The sequence below is a fragment of the Podarcis muralis genome, chromosome 10 (assembly GCF_964188315.1).
Source record: "Podarcis muralis chromosome 10, rPodMur119.hap1.1, whole genome shotgun sequence".
NCBI lineage: Eukaryota > Metazoa > Chordata > Lepidosauria > Squamata > Lacertidae > Podarcis > Podarcis muralis.
In genome coordinates, this window is record NC_135664.1 from 73,640,431 (window position 1) to 73,662,437 (window position 22,007).

Genomic DNA, 22,007 nt, shown 5'->3' on the forward strand with positions numbered 1-22,007 from the left:
AAGTGGGCCGCGGACTGGAGAACCATGCAGTACATACAGAAATTAAAGAAGGAATACATTGTATATAGCAACACAAAATAATGCAAATAACTACTATAATAATCACTATAATCAATAAATGTCGAAGCCAACTTCCATCCGGAAGCCAAGAATATAAGAATTCTGATTCCAAGCTGCATGGTAGGCTTCCTTTCTAGTTTATAACCATGCACTGGTATTACTTCCATAGCACTGAGATTGGTCACTGTATGTTTCTGTAAGAGAACAAGAGCTATTAAACATGAATTTCAACATATATTGACAGTTTGGATATATGCCCCATGATTCTTTCCCCTCTTTAATTTGAAAACAAATGGGGGGCAGGCTCATGGAGGGTCAATTGTACTGGAGGCCAAAAAGTTTGCTTAGGGGATATAATATTAGTAAATTGAAAAGATCCATTGACAGGCACACCATGAAGCATTATGCCTGAATGACTGGTAAAGGGCGGCATAACCAACATTTAGAAGCATGCAATAAACTAGTAAACTTAATCATATCTTGTACAAAAATATTATTCCTCCATATCTTATGATAATTTTCACCCCTAAAAGTCTTATTCAACAACGCTGTTCTTATAGTTCGAGAGTGGCTGAGCCGTGGAAACTGCCAGCCAGAGTAGGATTCAGGCGACAGCTGCTTGCCAGTTGATAAGGTGAAATATGGTGGTTTCAACTGGACTGGATCGTCTGCTTCTCTTCCTTGTATAACGGTGCAGCAAAAGATGGCAAGGCAAATGGTTAGGAAAGCAAACACTGCCAGATGCAGTTCGTGTGCAGCACCTCTAGGTGGCGCATGCGGAAAGGTTTCGATGCTTCATTAACAAAATGCTGACAAAGTGTAGGGGAGTTCCACATGCTGTGAGGCAGGACAACCCACTGATATCGCTGGGTATTGCGAATTGTTATATACTGGCAATGTAAAAGCAAACCGTTCCTGTCTGCTGGGGCCAGTGGGATGAAGATGGTTCAATGTGGCCGAAAGTCAATTGTTCCGAAATAAGCTGTTCAAAAACGAGATGGTGCCATTGCTGCGGATTTTCCTTTTGGTGGAGGCCACTCTTCTACCCACACTGAGGTATTGGTGATCTTGGTTTGCCACGCTGGAAACGTTGTATCGGTGGCTACAGGCTGGTTTTTATTTTGCGCTGCCACCAGCAGATGAGCTGCTGTACCTACAGACTGACAAATGCGAAGCATGGCTGCTGTGTCTGTGGCAGGATTGTGTATTATCGGTTGTAACACAACTTTACAATCCTCATTTGTGGCTTCAGGGTTTTCAATTTGGCTACTCACTGCTGTAATCAGCCTGTCCATAAAGGAAGAATATGATTCTCTAGGTTCTTGTCTGATTGAACCCCACCTAGACTGGATACTGGTGGGTTCCGGGATTTTTCTCATTGCTTGTTGAGCAGCAAGAGCAGTATCCCTCAATAAGATCTGCAGCAGTGTGGCTTGTACTGAAGCCTGAGCAAAGGGGCCATGCCCCATCATAGCATCCATCACATCTGCGAGGGTAAGATTAGGATTATTCCCTCTTGCTTGTTTAAATGGAGCTTGCAGTCCATTTGTCCTTACTGACAATTGCAGCTCTTTCAAGATTTTAAAGTCAAAAGGTTGGTGCTGGGCTTGAGTTCCTGCTGGAGCACCAGGGAATGCCATGGTATCCTGAGATAAGGAACAGGCAAGGACTGCACGTTGAAAAGGGGTAGCTGGTTCTGCTGAAAGAGCAGGGTCATTTCCAGCCAGACCACGGTATTTTTGCAGGATTGGGTCCTCTGGTGAGGTACTGTAGTCTGGAGGTTTGGGATCTGGGGCTGCAGGCAAAGCCAGTATTGGAACAGATGCCAGCACAGCAGGCTGAATTAGAGAAGCTGGAGGTTGTGTTGGCAATGCAGCCATGGAGATATTTTTTGGTGATAAAGAACCCATAGCATATCGAACCTTGCACCAAGCATTTAAAATCCGAGCACTACTGCTGGGGAGCCCATGAAAATGTTCACCAATCTTGTCCCAATGTTTTATTTCCCATGTTCCATTCAAAGGGAAACAGGGACAATGTTCATCAATAGCCAGAATGAGCTGTATCACATCACCATCAGGAACTTCCAATTTGTTGGAGGAGAGGAGAAATTTTAAGTCTTTTAAAAATTTCTGTTGTGGAGAAGATAGGGAGCTACCCATGTCTCTAAAATCAATATAAAAAAGAAGAAAAGGGATCGGACTCACCGGGATCTTTTTTTAAAGATGTAAAGCGCTTTGCAATCCTTGCCGGACGTAGTGAGCCGATGATATTCACTGCTTGGATTGAAAATCCTCTCACAGTTTCTGTTAGAATCCTCTTAGTCTGCCTCAGACTGTTTGCTTAAGTTGCTTCTTTTTTCTCTCTTTTAAAAACCTCAGTCGTATTCTTTTATTCAGCCTCACACGGGGCACCACTTGTTGGAGCCAGCCTTACAAGTGGCACTTGTTTAATATAAAATAAAGACATAGAGAGCATGTAATCCATAATAAGAGAGAGAGCAGCTCATTCAGACCTCTTCCCCTCCTCGGTCACTTTTTATTATCCTTTGTTCTGTCCAGCCGCATGGCCGTTTGCCAATCTCATGTTACCTCATCCGGTCAAGCTTTTATTGCACTCATGCCATATAAGGCACATTCCAATACCTTGTAAAGCTCAGAGTGCTGGTCACGAGGTCCGGAGGTACCCTGCAGTATTTACAAGCCTCTGCCTTGGCTTTATGACTCCCACAGGTGAGCCCTGCAGGATAGGCCCAAGGGGCCCCTGTCCTCCCAAGGGCCAAGCAGGGGCCTCTTCTGGGAAGCCCACCTGCAGCATTTGAGCCCCAGAGAAGGGGGAGGCGCATTTCTTCCAGGGACACATTTCTGGGGTCCCCACGGTGCCCCCCAGCCTGGCTCCACTCTGCCAGGGCAGCTGCGTTTTGTTTCGCTGCAGGTGAGCCTGCCCTGTGCAATGTGGGGCTCTTAAGGGAACTTCGGGGGGGGGGGCGGAGGGACTAGAGCTTCCCCGCACTTGCAAAGGACCAGTAGAAGCGGAGGGGAGGCAGGCAGAAGGAGGGCGATGGGGAGGAACCAGCGAGAAGGAGTTTCTGGAGCCTGGGCAGCCCCCTCCCCGCCTGCTCCCTGAAGGTGTCCCGAGCCCCTCCCCTTTCCATTTCAAGGACTGGGGGACCTCAGCAGCCCGGCGTTGCTTTGCTCCGGGGGGGGGGGGGAAGCTATTTTGCTTCTTGAGGGCAGGAGTCACAATCCTGTCACATTGTGCTGTGTCTGGCTTTTAGGTAAGGGGGTGAGGCTCAGGTGGGAAAGAGTTGAGAAGGAAAATATCCCGGGCTGCGGATTTACTCCGCTGCCCAGCTCCTCAGGGTGCCACTTCCCGGGGGTCCCTCCGGTCAGCAAAAGAAGGAGAATCCAGCCAAGTTAAAGAAGCAAAGGGCGGTTAGTTGACCTGATCATTATTTGTTGCAACAAGGTTCAAACACACCAAGAGTAGGAACCCCGAGAAGATGGTTGCATGAATTTTTAAGACCTCTCCCCATTTCCCACAATACATTTTTCAACAGCATCTTCGATGCATCACAGATTTGTCACAAAGTAGGAGTCTTTGGCATTCAGAAACATGGACCAGTCACCCACCCCTGTCAACAACCCCCGTTTCCCACACCTTTTAACAACCCTCTTCCCCTAAGAACCATAATAGTATTTACAGATATCCCCTTAGCTGCCAGGCTTTCCTGGGCTTCTCCTTTGAAAATATCAGGATCCTCCTCCTCCTCCTCCTCCTCCAATCCGGCTTCTGTTCCGGGAATAAGGGGGGGTGAACCTCCTCCCAAACTGCCTGCTTCTCCCGGAAGTGGCTCTTCTATGCCGGATTGCCGCTCAGCACCGTAGCTCTAGGGGCGCGCACTTTCGGACAGGGGAGGAGGGATGGCAGGGGACCCACCCCAAACATCGATGTTGCAGGAAATGAAATGAAAATCGGGAACTAGGACAAAGAGGTAAAGGGGTCGCGGCGGGGGAGAGGGGAGAGAAGGACCCAGAGACTCCCTGCAAGCTCCCCAAAGCGCCTTCCGTGGCCCCCCCGGCAGGGCCTGGATCCCTGAACGTGTGCTGCGAAGGGGGCTTTTCTTGGCAGGGGTGGACATGCGGCGCCCACCCACGGGGTCCCACGAGGACTCCCTGGCCTCGTTTCCCCCGCGCAGGCATCCCTGGGGCCCTGTGCTCTCCGCGCCGAGAGAGGCAGACCATGAAAGGGTTAACGGGCGTGAGAAACGCCTAGATAGAGACCCCCCCCCCCGTCCCTCCCCATCTCGTCTTGGGGGGACCCTCCGGGTGGAGAGATGGGTCGCGCATGGCGAGGGGTGAGCCGCGCCAAGGGGGCATCTGGGTGCACGGGAGACTCCGGGAGAAAGGGAGGGGGCCAAGAGGGGGGGAGGAGGGAGGGGAGCATCCCTGGGGCAAGGAAGCGCAGCACTAGCGGGGGGAGGGGGAGGAGGAGACCAGTCTGTAGGGGGACGTCTCCATCGGGCACCCACAAGGAATCTCCCGAGGGGCCGCCTTGGCTTCTCCATTGGAAGCAGTTCTTTGTTTCCACAATCCCATCCAAGAAGCAGACAGAAACCTTTTCCTCTCTCTCAGGCTTCCATCTTTAAGTGTCTTTTCCACTGCCTGGTTCATCGAGGGTGAGGATAATGTACAGCTGTCATCAGAAACAGGGGTGCAGAGTCCATGGAATGTCTCTCAGGATTGATATAGAAGTCAAAAGCATTTCTGTTCCTCTTATTCTTTGTAGGCAGTGTCAGAGTGACTGACAAACTGAGATACAACCCACCAGAATCCGATGACAGCAACTGAATGAATCTCCCCAGTCAAGGGACCCATTTTCATGATAGACAGTGCCTGTGGCTGGAGGCTCTACATACAAGGTGTGCCTATGCAAGCCAAAGACTGCAAGTATTAGCACAGGTGAGCTGTGTGACCTTCCCAAATTTACAGACTGTATGTGAATGAGAGTCTGTGGGTGGGATTATCGTTTACGACAACCCTGTGATTTTCTCCACCCATAACATTTTGTGATCTGATTTCACAGTACGAATTCCAAAATAACTGCAAAAAATCACAAGATGATAAGAATGATTGTAGTATTTATACAATGTAGTCCATCTGCATATGTATATGTAGTCCATCTGGTTGGGCTTCCCCAGCCACTCTGGGCAGCTTCCAGTACACATAAAAGACAGTAAAACATCAAACATTAAAAACCTCCAGATACAGGTCTACCTTCTGCTATCTTCTAAATGTCAGATAGTTGTTCATTTCCTTGACCTCTGAAGGGAGGGTGTTCCACAGGGTGGGTGCCACCACCCAGAAGGCCCTCTGCCTGGTTCCCTGTACCCTCACTTCTTGCAGGGAGGGAACCAGCAGAAGACCCTCAGAGGAGGACCTCAGTGTTCAGACTGAAGGATGGGGGTGGAGACGCTTCTTCAGGTCTACAGGGCCGAGGCAGTTTAGGGCTTTAGGTCGCAGATCTTGCTCCTCCATAACGATCTCCAAGACCGACATATAGTTAGCAGAGTAGGAAAAAACACTCAGAGGCAGCAAAAAATTCATTCAGCAGAGAAATTTAGTACTGAAGGCAAAAGCTAGCAAAAATTTAACTTACAGTAAAAGCCTAACTGGTATATCAAAACAGCACTCAAGTAAGAAACACACAAGCAGAGTAGAGAATTGCAGAATAGGAAGTGGGACCAGGCGCCTTTCAATACTGCGATTTATAAAAAATTCCATGTCAGAGTAACCTTGGGACTGGATACAAAGCCTGGCTCACTCCAGTTTAAACCAGCTTCTTCTGTTTCCCAGAAACAAGGAAGGTTCAGCATAACCTCATAACCACTGATCCCACCACCTGCTCTCAGCAGAAAGGAAACTCCCTTATCAGCTAAAATGTTCCAGCTAGAGAAAACATCACACAGAGTAAAACCACCAGAACCTTCTTGAACCTGTAGACCAAGAATGATGTGTATACATTAGATCAACACTTTTCTTTTTCTGAAAAATACAGCCAGGACACTTAAAGGTCAGCACCAACAGTGTGAATTGTGCTTGGAAACACACTGGAAGCCAGGGAAGATCCTTTAGGACCAATGATATGTGGTCTTGGCAGCTGCTCCCAGTTACTAGTCCAGCTGCCGCATTCTGGATTAGTTGCAGTTTTTGGGTCACCTTCAAAGGTAGCACCATGTAGAGCACATGGCAGTGGTCCAAGCAGGAGATAACCAGAGCACGCACCACTTTAGTGAGACAGTGTGCAGGCTGGTAGGGTCTGTCTCTCACCTGTCCCACAGGGACAGTGCTTCCGTCTTGTCAGGATTCAACCTCAATCTGTTAGCCACGATCTATCCTCAAACCACCTACAGGCACCAACACAGGGCATTCACTGGTTCATCTTCACTGGTTCCAATTTAAAAGAGAAGAGCTGGATATCATCCACATGCGTGTGAACACCAGCCAAAACTCCCCCAGCGGCTTCATATAGATATTAAAAAGCATGGGGAGAGGACAGAGCCCTGAGGCACCCCACAAGTGAGCACCCAGGGGCCTGAACACTCATCCCCCAACACCACTTTCTGGACATGGCCCAGGAGGAAGGAGGGGAACCACTGCACAGCAGTACCCCCAGCTCCCCTAGAGGGTCCAGAAGGATACCATGGTCAAAGGTCTCCAAAGCAGAGATCCACCAGAACCAGGAAAGAGCTTTGCCCTTGGACTCTAGCCGATTGGAGATCATCAACCAGCGCAACCAGGGTAGTTTCTGTCGTATGATGAGGCCTAAATCCCAATTGGAAGGATAATGGTGGCAGAAGCTTTTCTGGTCCTTCACCCCCAAAAGCTCCAGGCACAAGACTTTCATTAGCTTTGAAGGGGCCATTGGATACTTGGTGGTCTTCTCTTCAAAAGACAAATATTCTGAATACTTTTTAATTGATGTATGATATAAACAGCACTTCTGTTTTACATATTCCACATTGGAGAGATTTAGATACACAGGTCTGAGTTCATCGCTGCCCCCGAAACTGCTGTGTTAGCAGTACAGCAAGTGTGGACAGTGTGTTTGGGGGTTCAGGGCTGCCTAGACAACAAGAGCCCCTTCTCAGCCTGGCTTATATGGTCCCAAGGAAAGCAGAGCAGTACGTTAGGCACGAACTTGGCTGCAGGAGTGGCTGGAAGGAGGTGTGCAGGACACCATCCAACCCTCTTAGAGACTTTTCTTTTCCTGAAGAAAACCAGGCAGCGAAGGTTTAGGACCACAGTTTTCCTTCTCGAGGACCTCGCTTCCCAGGTTGACAAGCTCCATCTGCCCTTCACTTTCCTCTGCAGCATGGGCAGAATCTGCCATCCTGACTGTGGAATTCACTGTTGTTCTCATCCTCTCCATCCACCAGGGCCTGCCTTCACCTGCAGCAGAATTCCCCAACCCACCAAGGATTTGAGACCCATCAGCTATTCTCACCTGGTTTAGCCGGCTGGTTGAAACCGTTCCTGGGCTTGTGGCCCCTATTCTATCCTGACAGGTTCTGGAAGCCACAGGTGAGAACTGAGTGCAGGTTGGGGACCATTGATGGATAGATTACCCCATAAGGAGCATGACATGACCCCCACCAAAGAAACTAATGCTCTCCTAACACCCCAAGACATCGTATAATTATGATATTTGAGACAGAACCGCAATAAATTCATCTCTAGAAATAACATATCTTCAGGCCATAAATAAATTAATACTACTTATTCAAGGTACTACATATTCCACTAAGTACAGTTTATCTATTTGCCTTGAATATCACCTTTAATTTTTTTTAAAAATAAACTTTTATTAAGATTTTAAAAGTTACAGGAAAAAAAGAAAAAAGAGCAATCAAAAATGAAGAAAAAAATGAAAAACAATACACATCCAAAAACCAAAAAAAAGAGAAAAAAGAGAAAAACAAATAAAAAACAAGTCAAACCTTTAACTCACTTACTTACAGTCACTTATTTTCTTGACTTCCTCACACCTCCCATTTTTGTATTCTAATTCAATTAGATATTCCAGCAAATCCTTCCAGCTTTATTTTAATCCCAATAATTTATCTTAACATACTATAATTCCCCTCTTTATATTCTAATTCATATAAATATTCCAACCAGTCCTTCATCTTATTTTTATCCTTATATCTTATCTTATTATACTATAATTTGCCATTCTTTCTTTCACCAAATAACCATCCACTTTTACTTTATCCAATCTTAACTCTCATCCAAACCTATATATCTATACTTATTCTTAAGACGTTTCCCTAAGGTCAAAAAAGATTCCATTCCACGAATTTCCCATCTCTCATTAAGAAAACAAAAAACAAATTATATTATATACACTTTAAATTCCCAATTTCCTTCCACCAGATCCCCTCCCCGGTTTCGGTCCCCAGCAAAAGTCCATCAATCTCGTAAAGCCATCAACCCGGAGATTTTAAATCCGAGGCTCTTAAATCTCTTTCATGTCCCCTCTGCCGGTCTTTTTGATAGTCTTTGGTATTGAAAATCAGATCTCGAGGAAGCTCCAACCCAACGGTAATCATATTCCTTCCTGCCAAACTTCCATGGTTAAAAATAGAGCCTATCGGATATTCCAAATCTTGTTTCACGCTCCTTTCAAATCCAAAGGCCCCCGAAACTCCAACCTCCACCTGGCTCAGATTTGTAATCCAAAGGGCATCTGATCTCCACATAAAGTGATCTCTCCATCTTTCATTTTCCAAACCAGGCCAGGCTTCCATCTCCAAAAATTTGCTTCTCCTTGTTGCCATCATGTCAGGCCTCAAATTGTAGTTCAACATTTGCATCTGTAGGGTTACGGCTCCCCCTTTCTTCACTTCAATCACAACATAATTCTCCTCAAATTTTCCGGTTTGTTCAGTTGAAGGAGGTTCCTGTGCTGAATTCTTATTGAGTTCTTTACTAATACCCACTTTTGTTCCCAAAGTTATAACATTAGTAGTCAAAACATTTATCTGGTTTTGCAACTTTCCCAAGAGAAAAAATGTCCTGTTCAATTTAGACTCAATTTCCTTTTTTTAAAAATAAATTTTTATTGAATTTCCATGTTTTTATAGACAGAACAAACATACAAAGACAAAGACAAAACATGTAAAAGTTCATATCCTTATCTCATTAACTACTTCCCCCCACCCCCCCTCTTACATCCCTATTCCAAAAGTTGGTTCAGCAAATCCTTATCTCTCATCCTTACAAACTTATTGTTCTTCTTCTTCTTAACTTCATTCTTGATTAAATCATTTTTATCTTATGCCAATCTCTTCTAATTCTTTTACCTTTTTCTAAGGTCGACCCCTGTTCCCCTCCAAAGATTTCCCATTTTTTCATTCAAAGTTATTTCTATTATCTAAACACACAGATCATTAAAAAAAATTTAAGATTCTGCCCTCACCCCCCCTTCCCCAGTTTCAGTCCCCTTCCAAAAGGAATGTCCACAAAAAGACAATTTCTAGCCTGGATTTCTCACATCCGAGGCCCTCGAGTCTCTGTCCATCTCTCTCCGCCGGGTTTGTTGGTAGTCATTTATGTTGGTCATCAGGTCTTGAAGGAGCTCTGGCACAATAAAATCAAGGTACCTTCCAACCTGCTTTCCACGTCCAAGAGAGAGGCCCCAATCATATTTCTTGTTTCTTTTGAGTCCAAATATTTCAGATATTCCAGGGGCTCCCTCTCCCATCTCAAGCAAATTCATAATCCATAAATCTTCTTCTTTATATTCCACAGATGTAAATTTCTGGTTGGTACTTTCTGCCTGTATTTTTTCCACTCCTTCTTCCCTCTCTTCTGATTCCAAAGATGTCTCTTCCAATTCAGCTGCAGGATTTTTTCCAGACAAGTCCTCCACACAGTCGGCAGTATTGCTTATTTTAGAATTCAAGGTCGATAGTTTCATAGCCATAACTGTGCTCTGGTCTTGTAATATTCCCACGAGAAAGAATATCCTTTCAATCTCCGCCTGCAATTTTCCATCTGCAGCCATTGTAATGTCTCAGAATTCCCCCTAGAGGGATTCTGGATACTTAGTAGTCCTTCTCCAACAGTCTTTTACTTTGTTGTTTATTCCTTCTTTATTTCCACCAACTTATACTCAAATGTAACAAAATTAGTCCGCAGATACAAATTATAACAAATTTTCTAACGGTTCGTTTGACAGCCCTTTGACAGCTGTCAAACTCCCTGCTTCTCTCCAACAGCTCTCATTCACGGGACGCTCCCGGGTCCGGGTTGGGCTGCACAAAAACTTCAAAAAATTCTTTTCTTCCGACTCAAAATGTATAACTTTTAATGTCAATCTTGGAGTTAATGTCCTTTATCTCACAAAGAGGAAAACAATCATTCCACCTTAGTTATTCGGTTTTTGCTTTAAATCGTCTGTAATAGAAGGGGGTGCGGACTTCCTTTTAACACATCCCCCGGTCGTATCTAATTCAAAAAGGTAAATTTCTTAAGTCCAAATTCCGTTTTACTCACGGGTTGCTTCTTTTCAAGTCCAAATTTCAAGGAAGGAAGTCAGCGCTCTCCGGTCATGGCTCGCGGCTTCACTCCACCGAGGTAGCGATCGACTCACAGCGCCACGCCACCCCCCGTACCCTCTCCGCAGCCTTTAAAAAGGCTCTTCGTGATTCGGGGGCACTTGAAGGCGCCCACTGAGTCTCCAGTCCGCAGGCTTCAGCGCCTGTGGTTTCTAGGGGTCCCCGCGTCGCCGCCACGGCAGGACCCGTCCTCGATGGAAACGATTCCCTCCGGAGTTCGGAGGGAATCCGCCATTACCCGATCGCGCTAACCCGGAAGTCCCCAATTTAGACTCAATTTCCTTCCCGACTGCCATCCTTAAACAGTCCAAGGTCAAAAAACAATTTCCCAGCTGCTCCTTAAAACAATGTCCCAAAGCTCCCTCTAGAGGGATTCAAGTTCCTTTTCATTCCTTTCAGCACAGACCCAAAAGTCCCATACGTTAAATTGTAACAGTCCTTCCTTCATTTTAAACATAAGCTTGTAACAAAGATAGACAATAGAAGCAAAGTCCTCTTTTGTATCTTGACAGCTAACTTGACAGCTGTCAAATTGATCTATTCATCGTCAACGGGCTCTCACGGACCACTCCTGGGTTCAGGGAAGTGGCACTTCAAATCGCAAATTTTGTCCTTCTCCTGCAGGCTCCCCTGCTTCCAAGAAAAATTGATGGCAATTTTAATCAGTAGAATTAAAATCCTTTACATAAAACTCTCCACGACCTTAGTTGACAGGTTCTTTGCTTCAGTTTATTTACAGAAAGGGGAGGCGGACTTCCTGTTTGGACCTTCCCCAATCGGTGCCAATTTAAAAATACTTTAAAAGTCCAATTTCCGTTCTACTCACGGGTTGTTGTTTGAAATCCAATTGTCCACAAGAAAAAGTCAGCGCTCTCCGGCAACGGCTGTGCGGCTTCACTCCGCAAAAATAGCGGTCGATTCGAAACACCACGCCACTGACCCCACGTCAATTTGGAACCCACGAAAAGGGGTTTCCCTGTGGGTAGGGGGGGCACTCCTGGTGTCAGCCGAATCCCACGTTCCCAGGCTTCCTCCGCCTGGGATTTTTAGAGGGTCTCCGCCTTCGCCGCAGCAGCAAGACCTGATTTTCGCGGAGCGGGTTCCTCTGGATCAGAGGAATTCCGCCATTGCCGATGGCGCTAACCCGGAAGACCTGAATATCACCTTTAAAGTGTCATTTTAGGATAGTTCTGTATCAGAAGACGGGCACGAGATCAGACAGCACATTCTTTTAAAAATCATATTGCTTTATTAACATTGATTGAGGATTATGAAAGTTGCTCATGAATTACTATCATTTGATGACATTGCAACTTCACTTCCTAAAAATTGGGAACATGGGTAGGAGGTGGGGGAATGTAGGAGACGTTGAAATAGGAGAAGGTGCTAATGGAGCTTGATGTATTCTCTTTCCCTTAGTTCTCTTCCTTGAAACCAAAACAGGATTCCCTTTCCTCCCACTCTGAAGAAGGAGATGGAGAAGACAGTCAAAACTCCAGGGAATGCGGCACCTTTGGTTTCATTAGGAATAGAAATTAAAATGTGTGAAATGTGGAATATGCTTCATTGATGTGCACACATAGTTCACATCAACGACCTCCAACAGGGGAGAAACCATTTAAAGGTATGGAGTGCGGAAAGAGCTTTAGTGATAATGGAAGACTTAGAACACATCAACGGACTCATACTGGGGAGAAACCATATAAATGTATGGAGTGTGGAAAGAGCTTCAGTCAGAGTGAATACCTCAATATACATCAACGGACTCACACAGGGGAGAAACCATTTAAATGCCTGGATTGTGGAAAGAGCTTCAGTATCAGTGTAAACCTTAGAACACATCAACGGATTCACACAGGGGAGAAACCATATAAATGTATGGAGTGTGGAAAGAGCTTCAGTCAGAGTGGACACCTCAATATACATCAACGGACTCACACAGGGGAGAAACCATTTAAATGCCTGGAGTGCGGAAAGAGCTTTAGTCAGAATGGAACACTTAAAACACATCAACGGTCTCACACAGGGGAGAAATCATATAAATGTATGGAATGTGGAATGAGCCTTGGTGATAACAGAACCCTTAAAAAACATCAACGGACTCACACAGGGGAGAAACCATTTAAGTGCCTGGAGTGCGGAAACTGCTTCAGTCAGAATGGAGTCCTTAAATTACACCAGCGGACTCACACAGGGGAGAAACCATTTAAATGCATGGAGTGTGGAATGAGCTTTAGTGATAATGGAACCCTTAAAAAACATCAACGGACTCACACAGGGGAGAAACCATTTAAATGCATAGAGTGTGGAAAGAGCTTCAGTCAGAGTGGAAACCTCAATATACATCAACGGACTCACACAGGGGAGAAACCATTTAAATGCCTGGAGTGTGGAAAGTGCTTTAGTGAGAATGGGAAACTTAAAACACATCAACGGTCTCACACGGGGGAGAAACCATTTAAATGCATGGAATGCGGAAAGAGCTTTAGTTTCAATGCAAACCTTAGAGTTCATCGACGGACTCACACAGGGGAGAAACCATTTAAATGCCTGGAGTGCGGAAAGTGCTTCAGTCAGAATGGAGAACTTCGAAGACATCAACGGACTCACACAGGGGAGAAATCATATAAATGCCTGGAGTGCGGAAAGTGCTTCAGTGAGCATGGAGAACTTCGAAGACATCAACGGACGCACACAGGGGAGAAACCATATAAATGCCTGGAGTGCGCAAAGTGCTTCAGTGAGAATGGAAAACTTCGAAGACATCAACGGACTCACACAGGGGAGAAATCATATAAATGCCTGGAGTGCGGAAAGTGCTTCAGTGAGCATGGAGAACTTCGAAGACATCAACGGACTCACACAGGGGAGAAACCATTTAAATGCCTGGAGTGCGGAAAGTGCTTCAGTCAGAATGGAGAACTTCGAAGACATCAACGGACTCACACTGGGGAGAAACCATTTAAATGCCTGGAGTGCGCAAAGTGCTTCAGTGAGAATGGAAAACTTCGAAGACATCAACGGACTCACACAGGGGAGAAACCATTTACATGCATGTAGTGCGGAAAGAGCTTCAGTCAGCATGGAAATCTTAGAAAACGTCAGCAGACACACAGGGGAGAAACTGTTTAAATGTATGGACTGTGGAAGGAGCTCCAGTCAGAGTGGAACCCTTGATTTATGTCAACAAACTCACACAAAACACAAACCTTATAAATATCAGGAAAGTAGATAGAGGTTCAGTCCTGGTGGAAATTCTAAATCAACAGATTCACGGACAGGAAGAACCTTTGGAGTTGACACCCTACAAACCATCAACAGACTCAAAGAGGAGAAGCAGTTTAAATGAAAAGATTACAAAAAGTGCTTTATTTACATAGGAGTGTTTAAGGAAAAGAGACTCTCAGATGTAAGAACCCATTTAGATGTATGGAGTGTTGGAGGTCTTCCTCTCAGAGTCCACTCTTTTCTTCACAGAAATGAACTCAGGAGAAAATCAGTCTTTAACACATGTTGTGTATGTAAAGTTCTGGTTTTTTATGTGTAAAACTCTATCGTAATAAAATATTGAAGGCAATGTCAAACAATGTGATTATGATCTAAGATGTAAAGTACCTTTTGATAGAGAAGGAGAGAGGGTTTATCTGGATTGCTGGTGGTGAGTGAGGATTGTGGCTGGGAGATATACTGTCACATACTGGTTTCTAGACCACATCATGATAACCTTTCGAAAACAATTGATATGGCAACACACCAAGAATCACAGTGTGTGTTTCCAGGATGCTCATTTGCCTGGAAGCTGCTGGCAGAAAGCTTTGCTTCGTGAAGCCCCTGCAGATGCTGAGTTGCTGACTTCCCTCCCAGGCGACAGGAAGCGAAGGACACACCTCCATTGCCCTGTCTCCTTCCAGCCTCTTTCCTCCCTTGCTCCCTTCTGCCGGTTTGTGTGCCTGACTTAGATATCCTGTGTCCTGTATTTGTTTACTGCTGAAACTGCTGTACTCAAGCATGAAAAATTGGTGCATCTGTGTGTGACTGGTTTTTGCACCAAACTCTCTCACCCCCACCACGTGTGATCTCCAAACACTGCTTCTTTGCTAGAACTTCTCCCTGTCTCCTACACATTCAGAAGAAAACTTAAAATACTGTAATTTAATGGGAGATCCCCCCCAAGCCTTCTTGCAAGAGAGGGAAGGAGGGGCTGCAGGTACCAGGGAAGTCTCCTGATGGGTCCCATCTTCACTCATGAACCCCATGGGGCAACCCCAGATCTACTGCTTATTCTGGGATTTGGGGAAGATAGTACTTTTCCATAGTCCCAGAAGTTTTTAATCTTCCAGCCAGAGGACCAGTGTGCATATTATTATCATACTTATTTTACTGATGTTGCTGCTGTTGCTGTCATGGAGTGGCTGGGTAAAAAGGGGGGGAGGCACCAGCTGGGGGACCCCCAAGGGAAGAAGGTTCGGATCCCGGGTCTTGTATGCCCCCTAAGTCTATCAAAACTCCTAGGTCTGTTCAATAAAAGGCTAATTTGGTGTTATGGGGGAGGGGACCCAGGTGCGAGGCTGCTCAGCCACCCAGCTCATCGGGCATAGCCCGTGGGTCCCTGCGGAATAAAGGAAGGAGTCCGGCCACCAACCGGAGCAAATAGCTGTAGATCAAAGTTTATTGCGCAACAGGTCCAAAGAGGAATTGAACCCCGAGGATGGGGTGACAAGGACTTTTAAAAGTTTCTATCTTATCCCAGCATGCAGTTCATGGAGCATCATCACTACATCATCGCTACATCAGGAGGTGAAAAAACCTATCTGAGGATGTACGAATTCCAACGCACTTTAGTTCTGGGCTGCTTCACTCCTTGCATGAATTTTACCTGGGTGTCGGGGCTGTGTGTGCAAAAGCCAAAGCCCCATTCCCCCCCGTAACACAGGAGTCACAGAGTCCAAGCCGCTGCTCAATGTACACCAGTACCTAAAACACGGATGGATCTAATCTCGTGGCGTGGGGTGGGGGAGGGAAGGATTTTGCAATGTAAACATTTTGGGGGGAAACCTTCCTCTCCCCACCCCCATTCCTTCCCTCCCGGCACATCCTTCTCTCACCCCGCCCCCACAACCCCAAATCCCACCCCCATACGTTGCACCTCCTCCTCCTCTTCCACCTCCTCGCCATCTGACTTCTTTTCCGGGAGTGGGGGGGGGAAGAGCCCCCACCCAAATTGCCTGCTTCTCCCACAAGTGGAGCTTCTGCACCGGACTGCTGTTCTGCCCCGCAGCTCTAGGGGCGGGCGCTTTCGGAAAGGGGAGGAGGGGCGGCAGGTAAATCCCCCACCCACCCACGTGGATGTTGCAGGAAAGGAAAGGAGAATCGCGAGCGAGGCCAAAGAGGTAAAGGGGTCGCGGGGGGGAGGCGAGAGAAGGATCCAGAGACCCCCTTGAGCTCCCCAAAGCGCCTGTCGTGCATCTGGATCCCTGCACGCGTGCTGCAAAGAGGGTTTTCCTTGGGCCCTTAGGAAGCCCACCCAGGGGATCCCAACGAAGCCCCCTCACCCCATTTCCCCGCGCTAGCATCCCTGGGGCGCTGTGGGTTCCGCGCGGAAAGAGGTGGGCCATGAAAGGGTTAACGGGCGTGAGGGACGCTTGGATAGAGACCCCCCTGTCCTCCCCTGCTCATTTTTTGGGGGGCTCCATACGGAGAGATGGGGGGCGCGGGGCGACGGGTGAGCCACGCCAAGGGGGGCCTTTGGCTTCAGGGGAGACTCTGGGACAGAGGGAGGGAGTCGAGGAAGTGGGGAGGGGGAGCATCCCTGGGGCAGGGAAGGGCAGCAATGGGCAGGGGGGGGGGAGAGCTAGGAAGACCAGTCTTTGGGGAGACGTCTCCGTGGTGGGGCCTGCAGGGATTCTCTGCCTTGGCTTCTCCCTCCCACCCAGGAATCGGCCACCCCTTCATGGCTACCAGAGAGGGATCCCTGGAAAGTGGGGGGTTGTGTGCCCCCACCCCTTACTTCCTGCAACCTCTATCCTACTCCCACCCCATAAGCTCCTGCCCTGTCCAGACTGTTGCAGGAATTTATGTATAAGTTGGGGGGGGGGTTGCACCTTCAGCAGATATCATGCACATGCAGCCCACTACCTAAATCAGCACCATCACTTTTGTGATTTGTCCCCACAAAGCACTTCATCACAGTTTCTTCCTATCTATGCAAAGGGCCTTTGCTGCACGATACCAAATGTAGGAATTCACTGATAAATGTCTCTATGTACTGGCTCACAGGGAAAACTTCAGAAATTCATACAGACATGTGAACTCAGCAGCCCCTCTGCCTGAGTGATAATCCCTGGCATCCTGATACCTGAGTGCCAGACAGGTAGCCATTCCAGAAAGAACCAACCCAGATGAAGACAAAAGGGTGGGATTAACTTGGCTGGGAAACAGGTCAGGGAGGACAATGGCTGGCCGGCTGGGGGTGGGGCAAAGAAAAGAGGCCGACCCCTTTGTCCAAGCCCCTTTTGGTTTTCTTCCTTACAGGATCAGGATCCTTAGGAGCGGCCGTATTAAGGTAAGTTCTGGCCTGATTGGAAGGGACATGGCCCCTCCACCAGGCTAGGCTGCAATTTTGTGGCTTTTCTGTCTGGGCGGGGGGCCAGCTAGGCCGCGGGGCAGCCTTCTTGGTTTTTAGTAGTGGCGGGGAGGGGGGGGAGAGAGAGGCATGGCTTCCTCGCCCCCGCCATCCGCCACCCTCCAGCTGTAGGCCGCATGGCAGCCGATTCCTTTCTTGTGGGGGGGGGGCATAAGTCAGGCCACGTGGCGGTCGTATTTTTTTGCACTCTCCCCCCCTGTTCTGCTCTGCCTACTGACGCACTTCTGCTCCTAGCAGTGAAATGTAAATGTCTCTTTTGTTACACTCGATGGGTGTTTGGTGGAGGGCAAGGGGAACTATGGACTATGGTCCAGGATGCTCAGATTACTGCCACCAGACCTTCCCTTTCATGATGTAACCATGATGTAGTTTGGGGGGGTGTAACATTGGGATTAGCAGTGAAATAAATAAATTAAGGTCTTATGTATATAATGAAGGTTCATAAATGTACCAGGCAAACATGTACATAGATATATAGGCCCCATGTCTGAACCTGCACAGGAGAGCAGCCATGGAGCCATTTTGACTCCCAGGCTGACCAGGTGTTTTCTCTGCAAGGTCAAATGGAGCAGCCTCCCCATTGCCTCTTCCTTCACAAATCCTGTCTTAAGGGTATATCTGTGTATGAATAGGGTGTGAGCCTGTGATCTGGCTCAGGAACTAAGTACTTATCATTACAAAAGACTGGCCAGGCTCCCCAGGGTATCAATCAAGTAAGCATTAGCAGGTAACTTGCCAGACAAGGGGTAAACAACCCCCTCCGATTTCTGCTTTAGCCCACCCTTTCTGTGATGTAGGTATGATGTTTCTGGGGGGTGGTCTTGGACTCCAAGGTGGGCAATTTCAAATGTCTATATAAGGGCGGACACACCTTGGTTCAGGCTCCTTCTCCTGTGTGTGAAGGGGGCACCCTGTTGCAACAGTTCAATAAAGATCAGGCTTACAAGCTGCTTTGCTTCTCAATATTCTCTGGTTGGCCTCTGTTTTTTCCTCTGACCGATGGAGAACCTACAAAGGACTCTATGAGGGCTCTTGTGTCCCCCATAAGGGAATAATTGCAGCAGCTAATAAAACTTTGGGTTCTCTTTTGTTCGGGGCTTCCATCTTGTTCCACCTTGTGGTAGGTTGGGAGTCTTGTCATGACAGTCTTCAATAAAGACCAAGCCTACTGGCTACTGTTTTGCTCTGGTATTCCTGGCTGGTGTCCTTGTTTTTTGTCCAGCGGGGTCCTCAGATTTCTCCTTTAACAAGACACACCTTCTTTCCTGCAAGCTCCACCCAGTTCCCACCCCATAAGCCCCTGACCTGTCCAAATAATAATAATAATAATAATAATAATAATAATAATAATAATAATAATTTATATCCCACCCTCTCCAGCCGAAGCCGGGCTCAGAGCGGCTAACAACAATAAAAGTAACACAGTTTACATAATATCACAATCAATTAATTAAAATGCATTCTAATATCAATTCATTCTAATATCAATTCAAAATCAAAATTAAAATAATTGGTCCCCCTGGAGAGGACAGAAAATCCCGAGAGAAAGGGGGGGGGGCGGCTTCTTGGAAGCGACTCTTTGTTTCCTCAATCCCACCCAAGAAGCAGACAGAAACCTGTTCCTCTCTCTCAGGCTTCCATCTTTAAGTGTCTTTTCCACTGGCTGGTTCATTGAGGCTGAGGATAATGTACATCTGTCATCAGAAACAGGGGTTCAGAGTCCATGGAATGGCTCTCAGGCTTGATATAGAAGTTGCACCACAAAAGCATTTCTGATCCTCTTATTCTTTGAAGGCAGTGTCAAAGTGACTGAAAAGTTGAAATTCTTCCCAAAGGACCCATTTTCATGATAGACAGTCCCTGTGGCTGGAGGCTCTACAAACAGGGTGTGCCTATACAGGCCAAAAACTGCCAATATTAGCACAGGCGAGGTTTGCGACCTCCCCCCCCCCAAATTTTCAGACTGTGTGTGAATGAGAGTTTGTGGGTGGGATTATCGTTTATGGCAACCCTGTTGCTCCTACAAGAGAGCACCCAGGGGTCTGAACCTTCATCCCCCAACACCACGTTCTGGACATGGCCCAGGAGGAAGGAGGGGAACCGCTGCATAGCAGGGCCCAGAAGGATACCATGGTCAAAGGTCTCCAAAGCCGCTGAGAGATCCAGCAGAATGAGGAAACAGCTTTTCCTCTAAGCCTCTAGACCATCGGAGATCATCAGTCACAGCAACCCGGGCAGTTTGAGTTCCATCATGAGGCCTGAATCCCGACTGGAAGGATAATGGTGGCAGAAGCTTTCCTGGTCCTGCACCCCCAATTAGTTTTTAATTGATGTATGATATAAAGAGCACTTCTGTTTTACATATTCCACATTGGAGAGATTTAGATACACAGGTCTGAGTTCATCGCTGCCCCCGAAACTGCTGTGTTAGCAGTACAGCAAGTGTGGACAGTGTGTTTGGGGGTCCTGGGCTGCCTAGACAACAAGACCCCCTTCTCAGCCTGGCTTATATGGTCCCCAAAAAAGCAGAGCAGTACGTTAGGCACCAACTTGGCTGCAGGAGTGGCTGGAAGGAGGTGTGCAGGACACCATCCAACCCTCTTAGAGACTCCACTCTGGATTTCTGTAGGTTTTCCTCCATAGCATTTTCTTCTCCTGAAGATAACTCAAGAGGAAGTGAAGGAGTGAACCAAAGTATTACGACCAGAGATTTCCTTCCCGTTGGGCTCCCTTCCCTGGTTGACGAGCCCCATCTGCACTCACTTTCCTCTGCAGAATGGGCAGAATCTGCCTCCTTGACTGTGGGATTCACTGTTGTTCTCATCCTCTCCATCCACCAGGTCCTTTCTTCATCTGCAACAGAATTCCCTAATACACCAAGGATTTGAGACCCATCAGGTATCCTCACCTGGTTTAGCTGGCCGGTTGAAGCCGTTCCTGGGATTGTGGCCCCTGTTGCATGCTGACAGCTTCTGGAAGAAACAGGTGAGAGCTGAGTGCAGGGTGGGGACCAATGGTGGGTAGATTACCCCAGAAGGTGCACAACATGTGCCCCATCAAAGGAACTAATGTTCTCCTAACACCCCATGACATCGTATGATATTTAAGACAGAAGAGGAATAAATTCATGTCCCCAGAAATAACACACCTTCAGGGCATTAGTGAATCAATACTACATTTTCAAGGTACTACACATTCCACTAAGTACAGTTTATCTATTTGCCTTGAATATTCTGCTTTTCAGTGTCCTTTTAGGATAGTCTTGCATCGGAAGACGGGCACAAGATCAGACAGCACATCATTCTTTAAAAAATTATGTTGCTTTATTAACATTGATTGAGGAAGTTGAAAGTTGCTCCTGAATTACTATCATTTGATGACATTGCAACTTCACTTCCTAAAAATTGGGAACATGGGTAGGAGGTGGGGGAATGTAGGAGACGTTGACTTAGGAGAAGGTGCTAATGGCGGCTGATCTGTTCTCTTTCCCTTTGTTCTCTTCCTTGAAACCCAAACAGGATTCCCTTTCCTCCCACTCTGAAGAAGGAGATGGAGTAGACACTCAGAACTCCAGTGGATGGGGCACCTTTAGTTTCATTAGGAATAGACATTTAAATGTGTGAAATGCAGAATATGCTTCATTGAATGAGCACACATAGTTCACATCAACGACCTTCAGCAGGGGAGAAACCATATGGATGTATGGAGCGTGGGAAAAGTTTCACTGATAGTCGAAAACTTAGAACACATCAGCGGACTCACATGGGCAAGAAAGGATTCCAATGCAGGGAGTGTGGGAAGAGCTTCAGTCACAGTGGAAACCTCAATATACATCAATGGACGCACACAGAGGAGAAACCATATGAATGTATGGAGTGTGGAAAGAGCTTCAGTCAGAGTGGACAGCTCAATAATCATCAACGGACTCACACAGGGGAGAAACCATTTAAGTGTATGGAGTGTGGAAAGAGCTTTAGTTTCAATGTAACCCTTAGAAGACATCAACTGACTCACACAGGAGAGAAACCATTTGAATGCCTGGAGTGCGGAAAGTGTTTCAGTCAGAATGGAGACCTTAAAGTACACCAGCGGATTCACACAGGGGAGAAACCATATAAATGTATGGAGTGTGGAAAGAGCTTCAGTAAGATTGGAAACCTCAATATACACCAACGGACTCACACAGGGGAGAAACCATTTGAATGCCTGGAGTGCGGAAAATGCTTTAGTCGGAATGGAGACCTTAAAGTACACCAGCGGATTCACACAGGGGAGAAACCATTTAAATGCATGGAGTGTGGAAAGAGCTTCAGTCAGAATCGAAATCTTAGAAAACATCAGCAGACACACAGGGGACAAACTGTTTAAATGTATGGACTGTGGAAGGAGCTGCAGTCAGAGTGGAACCCTTGATTTATTTGAACAAACTCACCCAATACACATACCATATAAATATCAGGAAAGGCAATACAGGTTCAGTCCTAGTGGAAGTCCTACATCAACAGACTCATGAACAGGAAGAACTTTAGGAGTTGAAACCCTACAAACCATCAACAAACTCAAAGAGGAGAAGCAGTTTAAATGAAAAGATTGCAAAAAGTGCTATATGAAGTGTTTAAGGAACATCCAGGGACTCTCACAAGGAAGAACCCATTTAGATGTATAGAGAACGGGACGTTTTCC

At 46.8% G+C, this 22,007-nt stretch overlaps 1 protein-coding gene across 1 annotated transcript in view; it reads left to right on the plus strand.

The window, feature by feature from the left end:
* The first annotated feature begins 3,903 nt into the window (after window positions 1-3,903).
* LOC144329034 (uncharacterized) overlaps window positions 3,904-22,007 on the plus strand; it is a 40,168-nt gene continuing 22,064 nt past the window's right edge. Inside the window, 5 exon segments of the mRNA XM_077935476.1 lie at window positions 3,904-4,054; window positions 4,849-5,021; window positions 7,499-7,643; window positions 12,101-13,785; window positions 21,068-21,636. Coding sequence (XP_077791602.1) covers window positions 12,251-13,785; window positions 21,068-21,636 — 2,104 coding nt within the window. The 5' untranslated portion in view covers window positions 3,904-4,054; window positions 4,849-5,021; window positions 7,499-7,643; window positions 12,101-12,250.